We start from the raw sequence: 22,514 nt of genomic DNA on the forward strand, positions 1-22,514 counted from the left end.
AATGACAATCGAGGTTACCTATACCTGGTGACTCGCCATTCTTCGGAGGAGATGCAGGTCTGTATGTGATGATTTACCTGTGCCTATCACTGTTTACGAGGACTGATTACCAAGGAAGCAATCATTTGCCCCCAAGTTTAGTGGCTTACAACTCTAAGTCATCTCACTCATGAGGCTAGATGGCTGCCTCAGTGGGATCAGCTCCTCAGGACTCCTCTGCCTGACCTGGGATCTCTTCCAAAATGGCACCTGTTCCAAGCAGTGCTGGCCACCTGGTCCTCTCCACAGGGCAGGTCAGCATCATCACTGCATGGGACTGGTCTCCAGATGACAAGTCAAACAGGGGTGATTTTAGCCAGATTTGGGAGGATGGCTCCTGGTGAGGAGGGCTGGAGCATTTCTTAGGAAGTTGCACTAAGCTCCAAAGGGCACTTTGAGTTCTTGGGAGAATAGGAGAGTGTACCTTTTTCCCAGTTGCAGGAAAAGGGACTTCAGAGTGTGAAGTCCAAGGGCAGCTCCTACTAAAGACTGGGTGTTCTCTACACCACAGCCCTTAAATGTAGGTCTAATTGCAGATCTGTTTTGTAGAAAGCCTTTGATAGTTTGGAAATTTGAAGCTGATGTGGAGGGAGCCAGAAACAGTCGGATCTCTGTGAGTTTGAAGCCAGCCTGGTCGGTAGGGTGAGTTTCTGGACAGCTACACAGGGAAACCCTTGTTTCAAAAAACAAAACACAAAAGAAAATCCAAAAGTAACTAATAAAATCGATGTTCTCTTTATTTTAGGACATATCTTCTATTTGAGGTTCTAGTCAGAGAGCCCAGAAAAAGGTGCAGGAGCATGGCTGCCTTTCGTTACTTCTGCTGGGGCCATGAGAACAGCAACATCAGAAGCATCACACACAGGCCAGGTGTCCAGGACCCGGGGAAGGTGGCATCAGGCCCAGGTGCCTGGGATGTGGGGTTGGGGGTAATGGCAGCCCAGCTGTCCAGGACTCGCCATCAGGCCAGGACTAGGAGGTGAGCCTGTGTTGGCTCCTTTTATAAAGACAGAAGACTGCATCTCAGGCCACAGAAGATCATCAGGCCTGTGCCTTTACACGAGTGCTTTCCTGGGTCTGGCCATCCACAGTGCTGGTCTGGTCTGTGGGCAGTGGTTATGGGTGCCTGGCCACAGACAGACATGCTTCCCCTAATGTGACGGCTAGTCTTAGACCAACTTGACACAAACTGGAGTCATTTTTGGAAGAGGAAACCTTAGTTGAGGACATGTCCCCACTACACAGGCATGTGGGCAAGCTTTTGGTGCCCTTTCTTGATTGACGGCTGACAGGGAGAGCTGTGTCACCCCTAGGTTGGTAGTCTTGGGTTCTACAAGAAAGCAGGCTTAGTGAGTCGTGAGGAGCAGCCCTCCACCATGGTCTCTGTGTCAGTTGACCTGCACCCCTGGCCTGACTTCCCTTAATGACAGACTGTAATATGGACAGATAAGCCCTTTCATCCCACATTGCTTCTTTACAGAACAGAAACCCCAGGACTTGTAAAGTGGCCCCTCTGCTTAGCTGCCTATTCCCCGGCGTTCTAGCCTTCAAGCCTCCATCTTGCTCCTCAGGACAGTGACTGCTGCTGCTCTGGTCTCTCCTTCTGAGGTACCATGGCTTCTGTACTAAGTGTGGCTTCACTGTGAAAGGCCACAGGAAAGGAGGGAGTGCCAGCAACACCACCTGGAAGTTTGAACCTTGGAACCAAACCACATCTCCAACTAGGGTTAGAAGCCAGCATTGGGTAGGTCACCGCTCTGAGTCTCCTCTGCCAGCTTCATTCTGTTTACACGTCCTTCATGTGTGTGTGTGTGTGTGTGTGTGTGTGTGTGTGTGTGTGTGTTCGCATGTGGGAGACCAGAGGTCAACTTCTGCAATCCTCTGGTCTTGCGGGTAACAATTCCTGATGCTCTGTTTTCTTAGTTCCCTGAGGAACTTCTACTGACATCTTTCTGTGGATCTGCAACCATTTTCTGTCAAACTCATCAGTCTCGACCACTTTACGAGTTTTACTGCTGGTATGCGTGCGCACGCAGTGGAGGTCAGACAAGGGTGTCAGATTCCTGTGGCTGAAGCTGTGGGTGCATGTGAGCTTTGTGACATCATGGGTGGAGGGAACTGAACTCGGGTCTTCTGGAAGGGCAGTAATGGCTCTTGAAGGCTCTACTTCTCTAGCCCTTGCTATTCCGTTTCTAGAAGCTACATTATAATGGTTGCAGGGAAACCCGTTGGTTTGCATCTTCCTGCTTTAGCTTGTCAAGATGCTCAAAAGGGTTTACTCAGCTTCAGTCTGTCATGGCAGGGTGCAGAGCTCTGCTCTCAACAGGACGACGAGGATGCAGGTCGAGCACACACAGGAAGAGGCCAGTACTGTGCTGGATAGTTTGACATCAGATTGACACAAGGTAGAATCATCTGAGGGAACCTCAACTGGGGAAAAGCCCTCTGTAAGATCAGGCTGCAGAGAGGCCTGTAGAACATTTTCTTCTAAGAAAATGATTGATGGGGAGGGCCCAGACCACATTGTAGGCAGTGCCACCCCTTGGCTGTGGTCCTGGGTTCTATAAGAAAGCAAGCTGAGCAGGCCATGGAGAGCAAGCCAGTAAGCAACATCCCGCCATGGCCTCTGCGTCAGCTGCTACTCCAGGTTCCTGCCCTATTCGAGTTCCTGGCCTCACTGATTTTGATGATGACCAGTTTCTATGGAACTGTGAGTGAAATAAACCCTTTCCTCCCCAAGTTGCTTTGGTCATGGTGGTTCATCACTGCAACAGTTACCCAAATTAATCCAGAGTGAGATGAGTCCTGAGGATGAACTCTTGCAAACAGCCATCCTCCTGCCCAGGTCTCCACTATTGGCAAAGCAGAAAAACACGAGTGGAAGAATGGAGGGACCCAGAAGCCTCAGCGACACTTAGAGTGTTTTTGCCACCTCAGTGCTGGACAGCAACTCTTCCTGTCCACTTTGATTGTGTGTGCTAGGCAGCTGTAGTGACAAAGAACGCAGTGACTCTGTCACCTGTGGCTCCTGTCACCTGGAGAGCCAGACCTCAAAGGCACCTGAGACAGGGAACGCCCTGTAGCATCTACCAGAGCTTAGACTGAGGGCACCTGGGCTTCATCGCTTACACACTTTACACAAACGCAAGTGGCTTAGACGGAGCCAACACATCTGGATTACTCTGGCCACAGTAGCAGGAGGCCCGCACCATCTGGAAGGCCAGAGTGACACTTACTGATGGGTCAGGCTTGGTTGGCTTCTGGGTAAAGGTTGTCTCCCATCTCCCAGCTCATGTAACACGGATTTCCTGAGTTGTTCACACCCTGCTGGCCTGCAGCAGGAGGGAACAGACGACTCCATGCTGCTAACCTGTAGGCACTGTCTCAGTGGGACACAATGTGAAGAAGGGACATGAGGGGCAGGCAAGGACCCCGAGGAGAGCAGAGCAGGTGAGGATGGGGTGGTCAGTGGCTGTGTGAGGCAGGAGTGGGGGTTGGGGCCAGGCCAACAGGTTGCCAGGCTAGAGGCCGGCACAGCCTGAGTCTGCTTCCCTCAGCCACCCCTCGTGACCCCTGTGACTACCTGGAAGCGGTGGCTACTGAACTATCGTTTTCTAAGGCAAGCAGATGTACACAAGTTCCCTTCCTTTAATATGAGCGAGGCCTGCCCTTCTGGGGCAAAGGACAATGCCATCCGTCACTGTGGAAGACCCACTGGTAAACACAAAAAAACTTCCCAGGCATGCGTATTTGAACAGAATCAACTCTCCACATAAATGCTTATGTGTTTCCTTAGGATCAATGGCGCAAGTGCTTCTGGGAGAGCACAGGCACCTGCCAAGTGCCTCACCTCCTCACCTGAGGGATGGGGAGGCCCTAAGCAGCCTGGGTAGACGCCATCACATGTGCACACAACACAGAGTTTCCAGGAACAGAACTCAAACTCGAGGCTTGTGCTCTCTGCATGCAGAAGCCCCGCTCTCCCCACTCCTGTTCTGCTGGGCTCGGGTTGGAGTGGTGGCTTCCAATGGTCACAGGGCACTCGATTCTTGCCACAGTCTCTGCTCTCTCTCTCAGACATCCTCAAACAGGTTTCCACTGTCTACCTCTTGTCCAGGCTGCTCTGTCCCTGAACCATCTGTACCCAGAGAACATCACGTGGATTTCACAAGAACCAGAACTGGATGGGTCTGCACTCACAGCATCCCGAATGTGGTAGCGAGTGTGGTAGCATGCTGTGCTGCCTGCTATCACCCCACCCATCAGGGAAGTGCAGCCTCTTCCCAGGAGCAGAGCAGGCCGCACAGCAGCAGGTCATCACCAATGGCACTGTCACATGCCAGAAACATCCCAGCAGCAGAAAGGGCACAGCTGGGGGCTGCACACCAGGTCACGTATCCCTCTGCTGCCCCAGTGACACCCTCAAAGCATTGTCACCCAGTCGCAGGCCCTGTAGGAGAGAGGCAGCCTGCTGGGCAGCAGCTGAGTCTGTATAGTGTAGAATTGCTCTGTGCTGTGGCCCCTGCCAGGTTAGCCTCAGGGGCACCGCCCCCAGCTCCTGGAGGGCTCGCTTCAGCTCACGCACACGAGCACTGTAGGGAAGGTTTCCCAAGCACACAGTGGCAGCTAGGTGGGTGTCCGTCCCCTCCAGGGAGCTATGGGACCTTCCTCGGAAACCTGCTTGTGACTGTGGTCTATCCTGGGGTCTCCTGACAGTGCTGGGAGCTGGTTGTGACTGTGGTCTATCCTGGGGCCTCCTGACAGTGCTGGGAGCTGGCTGCTGTGTGTTGCCAGGCTCAGCCTGAAGAGTGACATCGGTCCCCGCCCGCTTCTCTCGCTCACGGAGGCTCCTGAGCACTGGGATTTTCGTAAGCATCTCACAGCTGACCTGAAAGAGAAAGCAGCCACAGCTGGTCTTGGGGTGCCCAGAGGGTAGTCACACCAAGGCCACGCCCACACTCAGGAGGAATTCTAGGGATACCACACCCCATGGGCATAGAAGGATGCTGAAGGGCCCAGCTCAGTCTCTGGGGAGATAAAACTCCTGTCTCTGGGAGTGAGGCACAGGCCCTCAGTCCAGACAAGTGCTCTGCCACTGGGCTGTGGCACAGCCACTTTTTATTTTGAGACAAGGCCTCGTTGCATTGCCCAGGCTTGTCTGGACATCAAACCTGCCAATCCCCTGCCTCACCATGAGAAGCTTACACTGCCAGAACTGCCTGGGATTCCATTGCTTAACGAAAGTCACCAACCCGCAGCTCTTTCCCCATGTCAGCCTGAATGAGATCCCGGCACTCTGAAGTTGTCCAGACTGGCCCTTCGTGTGCCGTACGTAGTGAGGGAGGAACAGGCCTCTATCTTCCTGGAGGCCCGGGAAGTAGAAACAGCTGGGGCTCCTTGTGGGCCACCCACCTCCAAGAGGCTCCTGCAGTCACTGTGTTCACAGTCCACAGAAGGCAATTAATTCCCTGCCTACCTCCGGGAGGCTGAGGGTTTCCTGTGCCTGTGGCTGTGGTTGGGATGGGGTCCTTACATGGTCAGGAGCATTCTTGGGTCAAAGCGAGGCTGGCCCTACGCACACAGCACATGGAGCATGACCCAGGCAGCTCTTCCTAGCAAAGGGCCACGAAGTAGCTAAATGAACAGCTTGTCGAGCTCAGTGCCAGCCTTTGGGTCTTTCCCACAGGCCACTGATACAGTTGGTCATGATATCCCAACAACCTGCAGGGACAGTGGATGGCAGGAAGATCAACACATGGGCACAGTGCCTTGGAGGATGAGTCAGGTGTCTGATGCATGTGCATGAACATGGCTGTTAGTGTGAGGACCCTAAGGGCCGTGACTCCATCAGTAGCCTGCTCCCTGGCGGACTGCCTGGACTGAGCTGGCAGCTGAGCATGGATAATCGTACCTACAGTGGACCAGGAGTCAGACCTGTTTAGTAATTTCTGACACTTCACAGCCACCACAGACAATTTCTCCTTTCTTTGGGAGCCACAGAGCTACTGAACAACCACTGAGAGGACAGCCACGACTTCAAGGCAGGGTCTCTACAGTGTGCACATGAGGTCATCTCTCTACAGTGTGCACATGAGGTCATCTCTCTACAGTGTGCACATGAGGTCATCTCTCTACGGTGTGCACATGAGGTCAGCTCTCAGGCTCTGAGGTTTCTTTCTTACCAAGCTGAGCAGCTCAGGTCAGGATGACCGCATGTCCTAATGCTCAGACTACCATGAAGCCAGGCGTTACTCCTCTCCAGAGCAGTCTGTTTTGAGTAAGGAGTGGTGATGCCCAGTGTGGCTCCCATCTCCACAAGTCCCAACCCTTTGGCTCTGCCACTTCCCAGCTGCTCGCTCACATTTGGGCTCACAAAATGAGGCTGCTAGTGCAGCCCAGGGTGACAAGAGACCTGTTTTTCCTGGTTGGCAATTAGGAATGGTCATTATGCTGTCGCACGACACGTGAAATGAAAGCGCCACTTGTTAATCACACAGAAGGTATTCATTCCATCCTCTGAAAACTAAATGCAGATTTGACTTTCACACGTCAATCACCTAGAAGTCTGCAATCCCTTGTTGGGGCCAGCAGTGTAGGCTTGTTATCCTGGCTACCTGAGAGGCCTAGGCAGTGAACCCTTCCTCCAAAACAAAAATAAGCAAAGGGCCGTGAGGCAGCTCAGTGGCAAAGTGCGTGCCCCCATCACAAGGTTGTGAGTCCAACCCCACAGAGCTGCAAAACCAACAAAAAACGGAAACCCTGCAGGGCATGGTGGTGCATACCCTGAGGAATGACACCCAAGGCTGACCTCTGGCCTCTGAACACGCACATACATGAACATACAAACACACACACACACACACACACACACACACACACACACACACACACACACACACACAAGGAGAGAGACAGACAGAGAATGGAAGCCATAGGCAAGGGAGCCACAGCGCAGTGACCCTCCCTCCCCACCACTGCTTTCCGAGTAAGACTCTAGGACTCAGTCGGAAGAGGTGACTCGGGCTACACCATTCTAAGTTGTAGGTAATTCTCATGTCCAGTCACACAGGCTAGTGGACAGCGGCCAGGACACACAAGGAACACCATGAGAGTCACTACAGTACGCACTGTCAGTCACTGTGATGACCCACCTTGGACCACAGGATCCCTGTTGGCTTTGGGCGTGCACAGCCTGTGGCGATGACCCTGGTGGGAGTGAGGATGTAGTCTACAGTGAGGTCGTGGTCCTCCAGGAGAGCCTCAGGGATGTCAACGACCTGGACAGGGTAGAGGAACCGGGCAGAGCATTGCCAGCTGACACCTCTAGTGGCACCCATGAAGAGGAGCAGGTGTCTCCCCACTCCCACTCCTAGAGCAGCTGACAGGGACACATCTGCAGGACGTACCTGGCAGTCGTGGACAATCGTGACGACCAATGTCCCCTCGTGGACAGCTCCCATCGACACCATCATGGCATATTCAAGATCAGCGTAGCCTTCTCCCTTCCCAATTCGCCAGCCTAAGGGATGAGATGGGGTGCAGTGGCGTGGGCTCCTGTCAGGCCTCTGTGGGAAGGACGGGACCCCGGAGTTCCTCTTGTCCACTGCAACCCACAGGCACCGAACACTGAAAGTGCATGGTGAGGGAGGGAGGGCGGGAACCTCAGATGCCGTGGGGAGTGACCACACTGGCACTGGGGGGGTCTGTCCTGACTGCAAGACACTGTGAAAAGCAGTGGGCAGGGCCAGGTGTCAGCACTCAGAGGCTGGCTCTGAGGAGGGCGGAAGGTTCTGCCATCAAGAACTGAAAGTCAATGTGGAGACAGAGCCGAGCTCTACCGAGGGACAGGTGTTTAATCTGCCTGCCTGGGAGGGAAGAAAAGGCAGACGGGGAGGGTGAGGCTTCACAGAAGAGCAAAGGACGGCAGTGAGCTGTAATGGCTCTCAGCTTCCAGTGTGGCCCTGGGCTCTCCTCGCCTGGAGTCTGAGTGCCACCTTAGCATCACCTCAGGAGCAAGCACCCCACCCAGACGCCTAAGACTCAGACCTGCCTGGGCTCCGGGCGAAGGAGTGAGACAGGGACAGAGGGACAGGCTACATGGCTAGGTGAGCTGAGAGGCAGGAGACAGGCAGACAGGCAGGAGGTTCCCAACTGCCTTAACCCTGCAGCCCTTTAATACAGTTCCTCACGTCGCACTGACCCCCCACCATACGATTATTTCAATGGTACATCACATTACTGTTATGAGTGGTAATGTAGAGACATCTGATGTGCAGGACATCTGATATGTGAGCCCAAAGGGGTCACGACCCGCAGGCTGAGAGCCGCCATCCTCCATCGTGGCATACATGTATGGGGGTCTGGAAGGAGGTGGAGAGGAGGAAGACTATACAGTACAGAAGACTGTAAGGACTCGGTATGCAGGCTGTAGGTTAGTTTGGGCCAAATAGCAACACTCTATCTTTAAAGACCAAAACTAAAGGCAGGAGAGAGACTACGACTCACCATCAGTCTGCTAAAGTTAATGCTGGTGATTCCAGCCATGAGCAGGCCTGTGAGGTGTGAGACTCCATCCCTCAAATCTCAGCATGGGATGTGGGCTGACTAAACAGGACAAAGCCAGTCTAGGTAAGCAGCACACAGGCTGATGTTAAGCTCTCAGTGTAGACACTCCAAGTGGGGAGTGCACAGGGCAAGCCTTCCGGAATATCCACAGCCTGTCTCTAACTCACCTTTCTCAGACACAGCAACAGATCCCACCACAACTAAATCCACGAGGACATTGGAATCCAAGCCCACCGGGACGCTGAAGTTCCGCACACCCTGTGAAGGGAAATGTGAGGTGGAGCTCACGGTCTCCGAGCGGGCAGGGAGGGTGTGAGTCCCACAACACCCTCCAGAAGGCCTCCTGGGACAGCCAGTTCCAGGAGTAGTCAGAGGGTACGTAGGATACTACAGTCCCTATCCCAGGAAGATGGCCAGGGGGCACTGACCACACAGGGTCACTCAGCACCCGGGCTGGTAAGCACCACAGGGAGCACCAGGTGGGAGGCACACAAGCAGGACGTGGCCTGGGGAATCACAGAGGCTTCAGGTTCCTCACAGCACAGGGACACCAGGATGCTTGTTTGAAATGAGGCCACGGGTTATGCACCTAAGACATGGTAGGTGCCCCCGAGTGGCTGTGCCTTCATTCAGGAGGCACTCTTGCTTCTGGAAATGTACCCCAAGCGCAGCCACCCATCCTGATCAGAAGCCTGTATAGAAAGTAAGAAGGAATGTGCCTCTGTGGCAGGTCGGAGACCTGGCAAGATCTGTGTGGGTCTGCCAGTGTGGGTCTGCCGGGCATGCCCAAAGCGCCCACCCTTTGTGCGGTCCCTCTCTGTGGTTGTGGGAAAAGGCTCCACCCTGCCTGAGTTGGGGCCTGGGACAGACCAGAACCCCGCATTCATCTTACCCTCCTGCCTCTTTTTAAAAATCTTTTCCTAGTTTCTTCAGTGATGGGATGGAATACGGGGCCTCACACATGCTGTGGAAGAGCTCCAGTGAGGTATACGCCACACACACACACACACACACACACACACACACACACACACACACACTCTCTCTCTCTCTCTCTCTCTCTCTCTTCCTTTTCATCTTTATTCTGAGACAGTCTTGCTGTGAGGCAAAGGCAGGTTTGGACCAGCAATCCTCGCACACCAGCTCGCCTGGCAGCTGATTTCAGATGTGCACCACCACATCCAGCCCTCCATACTGGCTCCTCTGTGCACAAATTCTATCTTTACAGCATATTGTACACATTTTTGTAAGCTGAAGACAATTCTATTTTTTCTTTTTTTAAAGTCTATTTTATTTTTTTCATTGTTTTTTATTTACCTTCTGGTCAGTGCCCCGTTGCAATTCTATTTTTTCAATAAGTTATGAGGAAATAGTGAATCATTCAACCGCTACATGTTAGACTCAAGGGACAATCCCTTTATGTAAATGACAGGGTTTGTGGTTCTTTAAAAAGCTACCAAGTGTTACTTTACGTAAGATGCAAACCCTGGCTCTCCAACCCTCGAGTGTGTCTCCAGACCAGTTTAGAGAGACTGTGAAGTGTCTGGTGACATGCAATTAGGCTCCAGTCAGCAGTTCCAAAGGACAGGCGCTTCCCAGCCTGCTCTGCAGAGGGCCCATCACTGTTTCAGCAAACACAGATGCACAGCGCCAAATCTACCACAAGAGGGCGCCACGGTGCCCAATACTGGGTCTCCCCAGCTAACAAATATGGCCATTCAAGCGTCTACTGCTGGGATGGAGCTGCAGAACTTGTTCACACTGCTCTCATGGCTCTGTGTAAACTCAGTGGTGGTCTACTTTACAGTGCGCTGACTCAGGAGCACAATTCCTGAAGGTGTGGGTTTCTAGCACTCACCTGGGAGGTGGCACATTTCCTCAGTATGTCTTTGGTGGCTCCAGGGGGTGGTATGATCTTGTTAAACAGCCCTGTCCTCAGTCGAGGTGTTGGGACCAGCAGTGTTTTTCTGCTCTTTGAGGGAGAAGACAGTCAGTCAACTACAGGGCGGGTACATGTTTTCCTCACTGCAAGAAGAGGAGAGGGATATGGGCTAACAACGCCTGGGCATACCCAGGCTGCTTCCTCTCTCCTGCCTGGTTCTCCTCAGAGCCAGGAGGGGACTGCAGGTGACAGTACAGGAGAGTGTCCATCCCGTGTCGCCCCCATCAGCCACAGTTCCTGCCGCTCCCTGGAGTCTCATGAGCCAAATCCTGCTCAATCCTTAGCTTCGAGAACAGAGTAGGAATCCCACATCACTGCTATCCTTCCTGGACCATGTGGAGGGCGACCTGCACAGCTGAGGCTTCTGGATGACTGTGATAGCAGTGAGAGACAAGCGAGTCGCCCCCACAGCCTCTGGCAGCCCCAGAGCCCCATGCTGGAACTGCAGCACCAACAGCAGCAGACTTGGCTCAGCCCGAGCTATAGTCAACATCGCATTCACCGAGTCCCTCCAGGACACCTTTGCGGCTATCTTTAACCACTCTGCCTGCTTTGGGAGTTATAGCTGCTTAAGAGCTGGGAGCATTAAAACGCACACCAAGTTCTTGTCTTATACGGACTGAGATGGTATAAGGCAGTTTAAGTCAATGCTGGGCTGCTCCCTTTGCTCTGAGAAGTGGCCCACAGTTTATGCCCAGACTCTGCTCTGTTTGGGAGACAAAGTATCAGATTTCTAACAGAGGAGTTCTTTGTTTCAAGGAATTAGAACATTAACAGCGTAGGGAAGACATACACTGTTGTGAATGTCTACCTCCATACACTGTGCTCAGGGGGCAGGCAGCTGGAAGTTGAGCCTTTGTGACTGAGGGCAGCTTGGGCAAGTGGAGTTACCTGCAGTGCCAGTAAGCGGACACCTTCCAGGGGCTTATCAGGGTCCACTTTCACTTCCTGTGTCCCAGCAAAGACTTCCAGGTCTCTGATGCTTTGGCCAGCCAGGTAGGACCCCTAGTTAGGCAGAGACAGTGACACCCTTACCTCCAGCACCAGGAAGCGGGCGTTTCTCTGAGGAGCGTCAGGATTGACTTTAATGGTTCTGGCCGCACTGAAAGCATGCAGGTGTGGGAAATGCTCCGCAGCACGAGAAGCACCCTGTGTAGATGTGACTGCGTGTCATCGTGAAGAAGACATGGGCCAGGTCTGGCCTAGGCATCACAGCCCAGCATCCACCCAGATATAAGAGCCCAGATTCCCCCCAAGGAGACAGCAAGAGCACAGGGTGGAAAGGGGCTAGCCCAGAACTCAGTTTTTACTAAAAGAAAACTGAAGAGAGCGCAAATCTCAAGTGCAGTCTGTGGTGTAAGCACCACCCAGTCAAGGAGCCTGATGCCCAAGGGCCTCCTTCACTCTCACTCGTTTGATTCACTTTTGAGACCACGAGCCTGTCCTGGGCTTCCCGAGCCTTCTTCCCTGCACTCCATATCCATCTGTCTCCCACAGAGCACAGAAACAAAACTACAAGGAGGGACAGTCTCCAGGGGCCCTACAGTCTGCAGCACGCTCAGTCAGGGCCAGAGCTAGGCCAGTGTAGGGAGAAAGTCCAGGCAACACAGGGTACTGGTGGATGGATGCCTGGTTTTAAGCCCACTAGGGCCTTGACATGTCTTCACAAAGCACTTCGGATTTTTTTTTCAAAAACCCAAAACAATGACCACAAACTATATCGCCCTCTCTCTCTGAGACAGGGTCTTCTGCAGCCTAGTCAGGCCTTCAAGTCACAATGTAGCTGTAGATGACCTTAAACTCCTGATCCCCCTGCCTCCCCCTGCCAGGATGGCCAGCCTAGGCCAGCACTTGGCTTACACGGCCTCTTTAAGGTGAGCTATTTTCCATGTAAACTGTCCTGGGTTGACTTATATTTTTGAACAGTTAGGAAACTGAGGCCCGGGGATGGTAGAAAGGCTGGGCTTCCCTCTGTGGGATCCACAAGCCCCTCCCTAAGTGGCTAATGGAGGCCAGCTCTGTGACAAGCACTGGTAGCCTCTGCAGTGCAGAGATTGTGGCCCAAGGCCCAAGGGGTGATGGAGTAGGACTCATCAGAACACCACATGCCCTCCAAGACTCTGCCTCTGACCTCCAAATCCATCCTACCAGAGAGCAATGGATCTGTGTCAGTGACTCGAATAGCTTGATCCCCTTCTAACAACCCTGGGAACACTTCTATACCTTGAAGTTGGGGATCCTGTGATGAACAGGTCGGGGAAAATCAGCTATATTATGGGATTCCATGTAGTCCCAAATCCGTTCACGTATGCTTTGCTTGGAGACATCTCCTATAACGACGGAGGACTGTGACGTGCTGGTAAGAAGCAATCCCACAATGCACGTGGGCACATGCACACCGGCCACTGTGACACCACATGCTTGGGAATTTGTGACCACATCAGACCAGCTTAAGATAACTGAAAATAGGGGTTGGGGATTTAGCTCAGTGGTAGAGCGCTTGCCTAGCAAGTGCAAGGCCCTGGGTTCGGTCCCCGGCTCCGAAAAAAAGAAAAGAAAAAAAAAAAAAGATAACTGAAAATATTAGATTTCCCTCAAGCTCCCTCATCAGTTAAGAGAAGTTCCTTCTTTTCTGCTAGGAAGCGGGAGTATACTGTAAAAACCTAGCTGGAAGTTAATTTGTAGTCTTTTCTTTGCAGTACCAGGGGATCCTGCACTCTATGAGTGAGCTACACACCTTTTTGAGGCAGGGCGTTGCTCTGTTCAAGATGAGGCTTGAACCTGAAGGGCTTTTCCTTCAGTCCCCAAGTAGCAAGGGTTACGTGTAAGCAAGCCACTAGGTCTGGCTAGAAGGTAGTTGTACTGGCTGATTTTATGTATCAACTTGACACAAGCTGGAGTTATCACAGAGAAAGGAGCCTCAGTTGTGGAAATACCTCCATGAGACCCAGCTGTAAGACATTTTCTCAACTAGTGATCAAAGTGGGGAGGACCCAGCCCATTGTGGGTAGTGTCATCCCTGGGCTGGTGGTCTTGGGTTCTATAAGAGAGCAAGCCGAGCAAGCCAGGGGAAGCAAGCCAGTAAGTAACATCCCTCCATGGCCTCTGCATCAGCTCCTGCTTCCTGACCTGCTTGAGTTCCTGTCCTGACTCCCTTTGGTGATGAACAGCAATGTGGAAGTGTAAGCTGAACCAACCCTTTCCTCCCCAACCTGCTTCTTGATCATGATTTTGTGCAGAAATAGAAACCCTGACTATGACAGTAGTCTTTTGAATTATTTAGTGATCCAGTGGGTCAAACCTGAGGCGTTAAGTGTGCTAATCGAGAACCCTATCACTGAGTCACACCCCCAACCTGTCCTTTTAAACTGTTAAATCTAACAAATGACCTCACACACCTCACAAGGCTGGTGTATAGAAAGCACATTTGTCTTTTTTGTTATTTATGGCCGGTGCCTTGGTGGTGCAAGCCTTTAATCGCAGTTCTCGGAAGGCCATTTAATTTAGAGGCCAGACTGAAGTAGAGTGAGTTCTAGGGCAGCCAGGACTACACAGAAGAACCCTGACTCGAAGAAAAAGAAAACAAAGATGTATTTATTATATATGTGCACCGCGAGCAACCTGCGGGGTGGTGTATACAGGTGCCAGAGGGCATTAGATCCCTTCCCGTGGTACTGGACTTGTGAGCCACTGCATAGGCTTGTTGAGCAACCGACGCTCTTACCCTTCCCCACCGTGTCTCTGTCTCTCACTCGCAGCCCTAACACAGCGTTTGCATCAGCAGACCCCACTGTCCAGCAATGTATGCTTTCCAATCTGTCACTTCCTACTTGTTGAAAACGCTTTGCAGCGCAGGCAGAGAGAATCTACTAGGAGAGTGCTCGACCCAGCGGCCATCCCCAGCCTTGGCTGATTTAAACCTGTCTAGCCCGGCAGGGTGAGGGCGAGACTGACCCTCCCTCCCCGCTGTCAGCCTTGGCGTCCCAGGCCAAGCCTTGTCCTCCCTACGCGTGGGGGCAACGGGGACAACCACTCTGTCCCAGCCTCGGTTTCCCCATAGCCCTCTGCATTGCTCACCCGCCCGGGCCTCCATGACCAACACGTCACCGAGCGACGCCTCCCGTAGAGCTTGTCGGCGCACCGATGACGTCAGACGCATGCGCTTCGCGTTGCACCTGCGCACTGAAGCTAAGTACCCGCGATGCACGCGCATGCGCGCATGGTGCAGTGGGCGGGGCTCCCGTTCCAGGTTTAGGATTACCTGAAGTAGCACCGGACGCCTTAGAAGTTCGAGGCCACTGCTGGAGCCTCCTTAGAACATGGATGCGCGGGACTTCCCGGGACACACACACACACAAAACGCATGCATTTGTACTGTATGGAACATATTACACTATAGTGCCGACGAGATGGCTCAGAGAGTGAAGACACTTGCTGCCAAGCCCGACAACTTGAGTTCATTCCTCCGGACCCACACACAGGGTGGAAGGAGAAAAATGACTCCCTTGTCTTTTGACCTTCACAACCTGGGCTGTGTTATGCGCTCATATACACACATCATGCACACACAAAACTATATGGAACATACCAACATACATGCAGGTATGTATAGTACTTGTAGAAACATCTCTTGAAATTAAAGGTTAACAAGGAAACCTGTATATAGGGGTGGATCTAGGATTTCCAGCTTCCTTTGCCAAGAATTGTACCAGGAACACGTGGTTAGTTATAGAATAAAAACTGTTTATTAAGGAAAGAAAAAGCACTCCTGAAATGAAGGGGGTTGTAAGCCAGGCACAGCAGAAATGCAGATATGCTGGGCCAGGAAGCTTCTGATTCCTCATTGGTCATTTACACACACCCACTGGCCTTGTCCATCTCCAGCCTTGTTGGTCATGCCCGTTCTGGCATCCGGCTCCAGTCTCATAAAGTGTGTGTGTGTGTGTGTGTGTGTGTGTGCCCGCACGCCCACGTGAACTTGTAGTCACCCACCATACTGTGCATTTGGAGCATCCGATTCGGCTGAGGGTGTACAAGTCTGCCTTGGCCACCCAGCCCCACACACCCCAGCCTCAGATTGGTCGGGGATGGGGGCTGGGGGTCAATGACCTGCTGTCTGTTTTGCAGCTTACCTTTGCACCTTGACAAGACTTCCCCAAACCGCTCCCTCGCTGGGAAAGGTGGCCTCATGGCTGCCATCTCATGGATTCTCCCATTGGTTGGATGAAGTGTGTTAGCATTCCACTCTTTCTGTTCACTAATCACCAAAATGAATGGTGCACTTCTTCTGAGACAGGGTCTGACCATGCAGCCCTGGCTGGCCTACAACTCGTCATGTAGACCAGGCTGGCCTTGAAATCACACACCCACTTGCCTCTTCTTCCAATAGCTGGGAGTAAAGTTGTGAACTACCATGCCTGGCAAATGTTTGCTTTTCTGCCCTGCCCGAAACCTCATCTTCCTTTTTCTCTTCCTCTTCCTCCCTAAGTGCAACTGACATACCCAGATTTTTATTTTTATTCTTTAACATGGGTGCTCCTTACTAGGCAAGCATTTGACCGATCGAGCCCTTTCTTAACCCAAATGCCTCTGACTGAAGTGTGTAGTATGGAGGGACAGCAGTGTCCTGTCCGTTTGGTGTCCTCTGGTTTCTAGAATTGTCAATACGATGTCAGGTTGTCCTCAGAGAAAGGACTGGGACCTGGGCTTTTGACCAGCACCCTTCCGCGTGGACACCGGGCTACCTAGCCCACTCTCCTGAAGCCCTATCTTAGATTTAACATGTTTCCCCGGAAACAGAGAGAACACCCCTCCAGCAGGTTTTAACAGCCATCTGTTTATTTCTTTTGGATTATGAAGCAAGGCCTCAGAGTTCAGGACTTACATGGTGGAAGAACAGAGCTGACTTCTGACTCCGGGGAGCTGCCCTACGACCACAGCAAGTCAGTCTGGTGCACGTCCCCTTCCCCGAAACAAATAAATGCAAAACATTTTTAATTAAAAAAGGAAAGGATCCCGACAGCATGGGGTCTACCTTGCCCTGATGTCCTCTCCCACTGTGTGTGGCCTGGCAGCAGATACAAGCAGATACACACTTGCTGGTGTAGCTGACAATTACGGAACAGGGGGTAAGGGATGTGTATATGTGGAGGGGGAGGGAGGCAGGGGGTCCTCAATGGAGGCTTCAGAGAGGGTGGCTAGGGAGGCTTTGGAAGGCCAAAGACTCAGCAGGTGTGTGGGGCTGCAGAGGGTCCTGACTGAAGCAGGGTGAGGGGAGGGTGACTTTGGCTTTAATGTTGCCCTTAAAGGTAAAGCAGATGCCATGGTCCAAGCAGTGGCTTGATCCCCAGGGGTCCTCTTTGCCCCTGCTCTAACCAGTCCATGAGCATCTTATTGTCCCAGAGTCCATCTTGTGGTCACTTGAGTCACCAGTCCAAGTTGGGGACTTTGAATGTGGCTCATCGTCAGAGCGAGGAATCCTCAATCTCAAGATTTCAGGAGGTTCCGAATCCCAGATCCAATGTCTACCTCAGCAGCTTTGTCTTTTCTGACTTTCCAGTCAGAGCTGCAGGCTCCCACAGTAGCCCATTTAGCCTGGAGGGTGAGTCACAGGGCTTCACAATGTCACAGCTATTCATGGCAGGATTCTTCAAAACTCCCAGAACAGTGGGAGAGGGGATGCTGGGAGGTTCTTGAACATTCTCTCCACTCACTGACTGCTGTGGAAAGACCTTTACTTTCTGTAGTATTTGTGTTCTATTTTCCGAGTTATAATGATAGTTTGATTTTGAAAATTTCCTAACTTATAGGAAAGTTGCTACAACGGAGTCCCTAAGTTTAAAAGCCTCCATTTTGTTACATGTTGTTACATTTCTGAGGCTCCTCTTCCTATCCTGTCAGCAGCTGTGATACTTAGTGTCCACTGTCAGTTGGACAGACTCTAGGCTTACTTAGGAGAGGGGACTTCAGGCTTGTCTGTGGGGATTATCTTGGAGGCATTAATGGGGGAAGGCGGATCCAATACTGGGCATCACATTCCCTGTCTGGGGCCCTGGACTGTGTGAAACCGAGCAGAGCTGAGCACCAGCACCCCTGCAGTCGCCCTGGCTCCCTTCATTGTGGCTACAGTGTGCAGCTCCTGTCCTGTCCCTGTACCCTTCCCCCACGCTGCCATTGCTACCTCTGCTGCAAATTGAGGAACTGTGAGCTGAAATTTCCTTGGTCAGAGTATTTATCACAGGCTGGAAAACAGGCTAAAACCCCACCCATCATTGGTGGAGTACTTATTTTTCCCTCTCCTTCTCCCCCTCCCTCTCATCCCTCTCCCTCCTCCTTTTGCTTCTTCCTCCCTTCCTTCCTCTATCCCTGTCTTCTTCAGCAGTGCTGGGGTGGAATCAGGATCTGAATGCCTGGCAATTGCTCTTCTCCATGGCACAGCCCCTTTCGGATATTTTAAAAGTTGCAGAGTCTGTAACATCAACCCTAAATATTTTGACATGTTCTTGCTACAGGCAGGACGTGTTCTTACCTGAGCACAAGTCCTATCTCACTCAGGAATCTTAACCCGGGGAAGATGGCTGTCCAGGGCACACTCTGGATTCCGAGTCCCTCAGACCTGTCCTTTGTTAAGCTTTCTGCCATCCAGCATGGAGCATGACATGGAGTCTCTGGGTTCTCTGATGTCCTTTGGAACTTCCACCATCATCCTTTTCTTCACCCTGGCAACTTCTGGAAAATTCTCACTAGAATGAGTTAGGATCCATCAAGGACCGAGACTTTTGTCCTGAGAAAGGTTTTTTTTTAGAGGTCCTGAGTTCAATTTCCAGCAACCACATGATGGCTCACAACCATCTGTAATGGGATTTGATGCCCTCTTCTGGACAACAGTGTACTCACATACATTAAACAAACAAACAAACAAACAAACAAACAATCCAAAAGAAAATAGCACTGAAGCCAGGTGGTGGTAGCACACATTTTAGTCCCAGCACTCAGAAGGTAGAGGCAGGCAGATCTCTAAGTATGAGACCAGCATGGTCTACAGAGAGTTCCAGAGCAGCCAGGGCTACACAGACACAAGAGAAATGCTGTCTCAATCAACCAACCAATCAAACAACTAATAGCAACTCTGATGCCGGGGCGTGGTGTGCACGTTTAATCCCCGCACCCAGAAAACAAAACCAGGTGTACCTACGTAGCAAGACCCTGTCTCCATGGGAAGGGGTCTAACTCACAGGTCAGATCTAAGTAGCTTTGGGAACTTGGGACTCTTCTGCCATCTGGTTCCAAAAACTGAAGGCATCTCCCGGGCCCAGGGGATGCTGAACAGAGAGTTGAGAACAAAATCTGCTTCTAGCTTGTCTGCCTTGGTCCAGGCTGGGGCTGAAAAGCAGAAGTCTCCAGACCCAGCCTTTCAGCACGCATCTGAACAGTCAGCTCTCTGTTCAACTTCCCAGCTCTCCCCCACCACACACCTCAGCAGGGAGTAGCCAATTTGTTCGACAACCCTGTGAGGTGAATCAGGCTTTCTAACCATCCATGGGAAGAACCTCCTTGCTTCTCTGCAAACTTCCAGAAGTCTTGAAGATGTTTCTGTCTCTCAGCCTGGACACATGGCAAAGCTTCAGTGAAAGAGACTCCTGCCAGTGGAGGCGCACTCCTGGACCCCAGATTAGGTATAAACCACGCCCCCCAAACACCTGTTTTCGCAAAGAAATCCTTTACTGGGTGGAGAAGAAAGGCTAAAGTGGCTGCTTTCTGACTCAGGCAAAGAAACAGCAGTCAATGACCTTGCGGGTATAACTTTAAAGAAGAGGAAAAAATGGAGTCCTGTGTTAGAACTGGCTAGGATGTTTTGACTGGGCATGTTAATTAGGTGAACGAACAGGGACTTCTGATGGCACGACTTCAGTACTTTGCTGTCTGGACCTTGGTAATCAGACTCGGGAGGAGGAAGTGGCCATAGAAAGAAATAGGCCTTCAGGGCTAGCTTTAGGAATGTAGTTTAACGGTTTTTAGCCAGGCAGAGGGAATGAGAGAGAAGGGTAAGGCTTACCAGAGCCATGTTTGCCACGCTCGAGCTGGCCAGAGTCCCATCATTCGGAAAATGACTTTTTGTAAGCCAAGTTCCAGGCACCTTCTTCCTGGGTTTCTCAGGCTTTATTCTTGCAGTGCAAAGCGTCGTCGTGTCCACAAGGTGTCAGCAACTTCATTAGAACCAAACCTGTCTGTCTTCCCTCGCTCCTCCTCTACCCCTTTCTGTTGTAGTTCCACAACCTGCCTCAAGATGGCACCACCACCCACGGAGTATTCGCCAAGCGCCTCCAGGTGATGAAGCCGAGACGCCTGCGGAGGAAGAAGGGCCGGCGGGAAGCGGGGGAGGTACCTCCCTGCCCTTTTCATCGCTTATTATTTGGCAAACACACAGGGCCCTCTGGGGTCTGATTTGCCTTCGACTCGTTGACAACAAGACAAGAAAGAGAAGGAACAGGCAATAAGCAAGAATGTAGCAAGTCTTAGAGAGCTGAGGCCTCTGCAGGCTGCAGGAGCCAGGACCTGGTTCCTGCCAAGTCCAGGTGTGTGTGTGTGCAAAGTGTTGTTTTAGAAAGCGGAACAAACATCTCTCTCAGTGCTCCACAGAAGCGAGAAGCCCAGGTCCAGAGCAAAGGGATAGCCCTACAACTTCTCTGTGCCTCTCCGGGAGCCCCCACCCTTTCTTTCGGAGAGGGGGTGTGGGTTGATACATCTGAGAATTAAACCAATGTTCTTTTAAGAAGACACTGGGTTTCAATTTGGGTATACGCAGGCATAAAGTGGCCTTCGGTAATTTAGATTTCATAGTCTGAGGCGTTCAGTTTCTGCCTCTTGCTTTGATAAGGCTGTTTAACATGGACGGACACACACACACACACACACACACACACACACACACACCTCATAAAAGCAGAGTAAATTGTGCCCCTGCAGGAAGGCCATGGAGGCCGGGGAGGGGAGTGTTTCTCGATCAATGAGTGGAATTTTCAGCAACATCGCAAGAAAAACTCAACACTACCTGTCACGCGTTTCATGAGGGGCAAGACATTTTCTGTCACAGTCACTTTTTTTGAAAGTGAACACAAATACACTAGGGGCATCGGTACAATAACTCTTAGTGGAACCATGAGAGTAGAGAAGGTTTAACCCCCTACCCAGATCTGCTCCCACTCCCAACCTGCGCCCGGGAACCCTAATTTTGAATTTAAAGGGGAGAGGAGGAATTAGCCAAAAAAAGAATCCAGAACAGCAGCCACAAAAATGTGTTTCCCAAGATACTCCATCCAGGTCAGGGGCCCCAGTTCTGCCCTTTCCTTTAAATTCTGGTCATCGAGTCAAAGATAATACGCATAAATACTTATTTTGCTGTTCCGATGTTAAGCCGTGTAATGTCACTAAAGTCTCCTCACCCACCGTGTCAAAGCTGAAAAGGAGTTCTACTCTCTCACAGCCTTTAGTGGAAAATCTAACGGCGGTGGGGATGGGGGGTGGGGGTCGGAGAAGAAGAGAGGCTGAAACACATGTTTTATCTGTCGCCTTCTTCCCTGCCCAACCGGACCAACGACTTCCAGAAGGTTCTACAAGGCATAGAGCCTTTCCGTAGGGACCTCTCAGTGCTTCTGAGGAAGCGGACGAGCAGGGATCCGATGAAGACTGGAGGTGTTGAAGGAATAAATAACCAGTCCACAAATAAACAAACTGTCCCGGGGATTCCTAGAGGGAAGGAGCAAGCTTGAAGGTCGGGGGAACTCGGTGTCGCTGTGCGGCAAGGCTGCCAACGAAAAAATCCTTCAGCTACCAGGCCCTCTAAGGAGCTCTTGATCCTCAACTCACCTAATCAAAACTCAGTCAAACAAACAGCCTGAACTATGGTCAATTTACGGGATCCCAAAGATGCTGGCCGCAGAGTGGGATCCTCGTTGGGCCCAGCACTGGCTAAGGAAGCGGGTCGGAAGCCACGCAGTGCCGCACTCCTTTGCGTCTCCAGCGGCGAAGCCGGGGTGGAAGGCAGGCCTGGGGCTCCCAACACCGAACGGGAACACCAGCTCCTGGGGGCTGGCTGCCTTTAGGCAGCGCTTTCATAGGTACGGAGAAGAGAGAGCAGCCGGAACGGGTGGCATGGGTGGGGAGAGGAGACCAGGAAAGCAATTGTTAGGTTCACTCGCTTCCCCGAGCCCCAGGTAATGGACTGGAGACGCAGATCGATCACCTAAGCCTCAGTGAAGAGCGAGGACCAATTGCTCCTTAGCTGTTATCTTGCTGGCTTGGCTTTCCCACCAAACCTTCCTTCCCAGCCCGACCCCCTCGTGAAGGCGAGTGCAACCGAATTCTACAACCCGGCCTCCTTTGTGGGCTCATCCTCAACACTCCGACCTGGAAACGTCCTTAGGATTATTCACCACTGCGATCAACAGGCCCCACACACTCAGTCCATTTGCTCTGAACCCATTACAACTAGGCCTCGATAATTAATAAGTCTAATTATTCGCCTTTTCACCCAATAATTAAAGAAAAAATCTCCAGGCTCTTTCTTACTTACAAGGTCTTGGGGGCAGATCTTCGCCCAACTTCCATCAATTCAATTTTGTATTTCAAACTAATCATCTTTTTGTTTTGCAAAGGAACGGGTTTTTATTTTTTGCTCTGGGCACGTGGTCTCGTTAAACAAAATGTGATAATAAAATAAAATTTAATAAGATGTAACTCATTTTTAAAAGTCCTCAGGTTAACTTGAGCTGGGGTTGGGGGGGGCAAGCTGGCTAAGAGCAGCTGGGTCTTAGAGCCGACGGATTCAGGCGCTCCTCGTTCTGATTGGTGCCATCCTTCCTAGAGCTGCCAGATGATTGGTGCAAACTTCCTGGAGGGGGCGCGGCCTGAAGAAAGTAAAAACTCGCTTTGAGCCAGAAGACTTTTGAAACTTTTCCCAATCCCTAAA

General features: G+C 51.7%; 1 protein-coding gene across 3 annotated transcripts; it reads right to left on the reverse strand.

The window, feature by feature from the left end:
* Positions 1 to 750: 750 nt before the first annotated feature.
* Mthfsd (methenyltetrahydrofolate synthetase domain containing) lies at positions 751 to 14,677 on the reverse strand. 3 transcript variants are annotated; one of them, NM_001401041.1, is made up of 8 exons: positions 14,624 to 14,677; positions 12,770 to 12,876; positions 11,438 to 11,551; positions 10,463 to 10,576; positions 8,772 to 8,862; positions 7,446 to 7,558; positions 7,191 to 7,316; positions 751 to 4,927 (listed from the first exon to the last, which is right to left on the reverse strand). In NM_001401041.1, exons 1-8 carry the CDS (start codon positions 14,637 to 14,639, stop codon positions 4,430 to 4,432), a joined length of 1,179 nt encoding a protein of 392 aa, NP_001387970.1. In that variant the 5' UTR covers positions 14,640 to 14,677; the 3' UTR covers positions 751 to 4,429. The 3 variants fall into 3 exon arrangements, with proteins under 3 accessions (NP_001387970.1, XP_087451268.1, XP_087451267.1); XM_087595142.1 differs by lacking the exon at positions 11,438 to 11,551 and adding an exon at positions 11,582 to 11,695 and having other exon boundaries at positions 3,670 to 4,927; positions 10,463 to 10,571; positions 14,624 to 14,651; XM_087595141.1 differs by lacking the exon at positions 11,438 to 11,551 and adding an exon at positions 11,582 to 11,695 and having other exon boundaries at positions 3,670 to 4,927; positions 14,624 to 14,651.
* Between the last annotated feature and the right edge of the window lie 7,837 nt (positions 14,678 to 22,514).

This window comes from Rattus norvegicus, chromosome 19, assembly GCF_021556685.1.
Source record: "Rattus norvegicus strain SHRSP/BbbUtx chromosome 19, alternate assembly SHRSP_T2T, whole genome shotgun sequence".
Taxonomy (NCBI): Eukaryota; Metazoa; Chordata; class Mammalia; order Rodentia; family Muridae; genus Rattus; species Rattus norvegicus.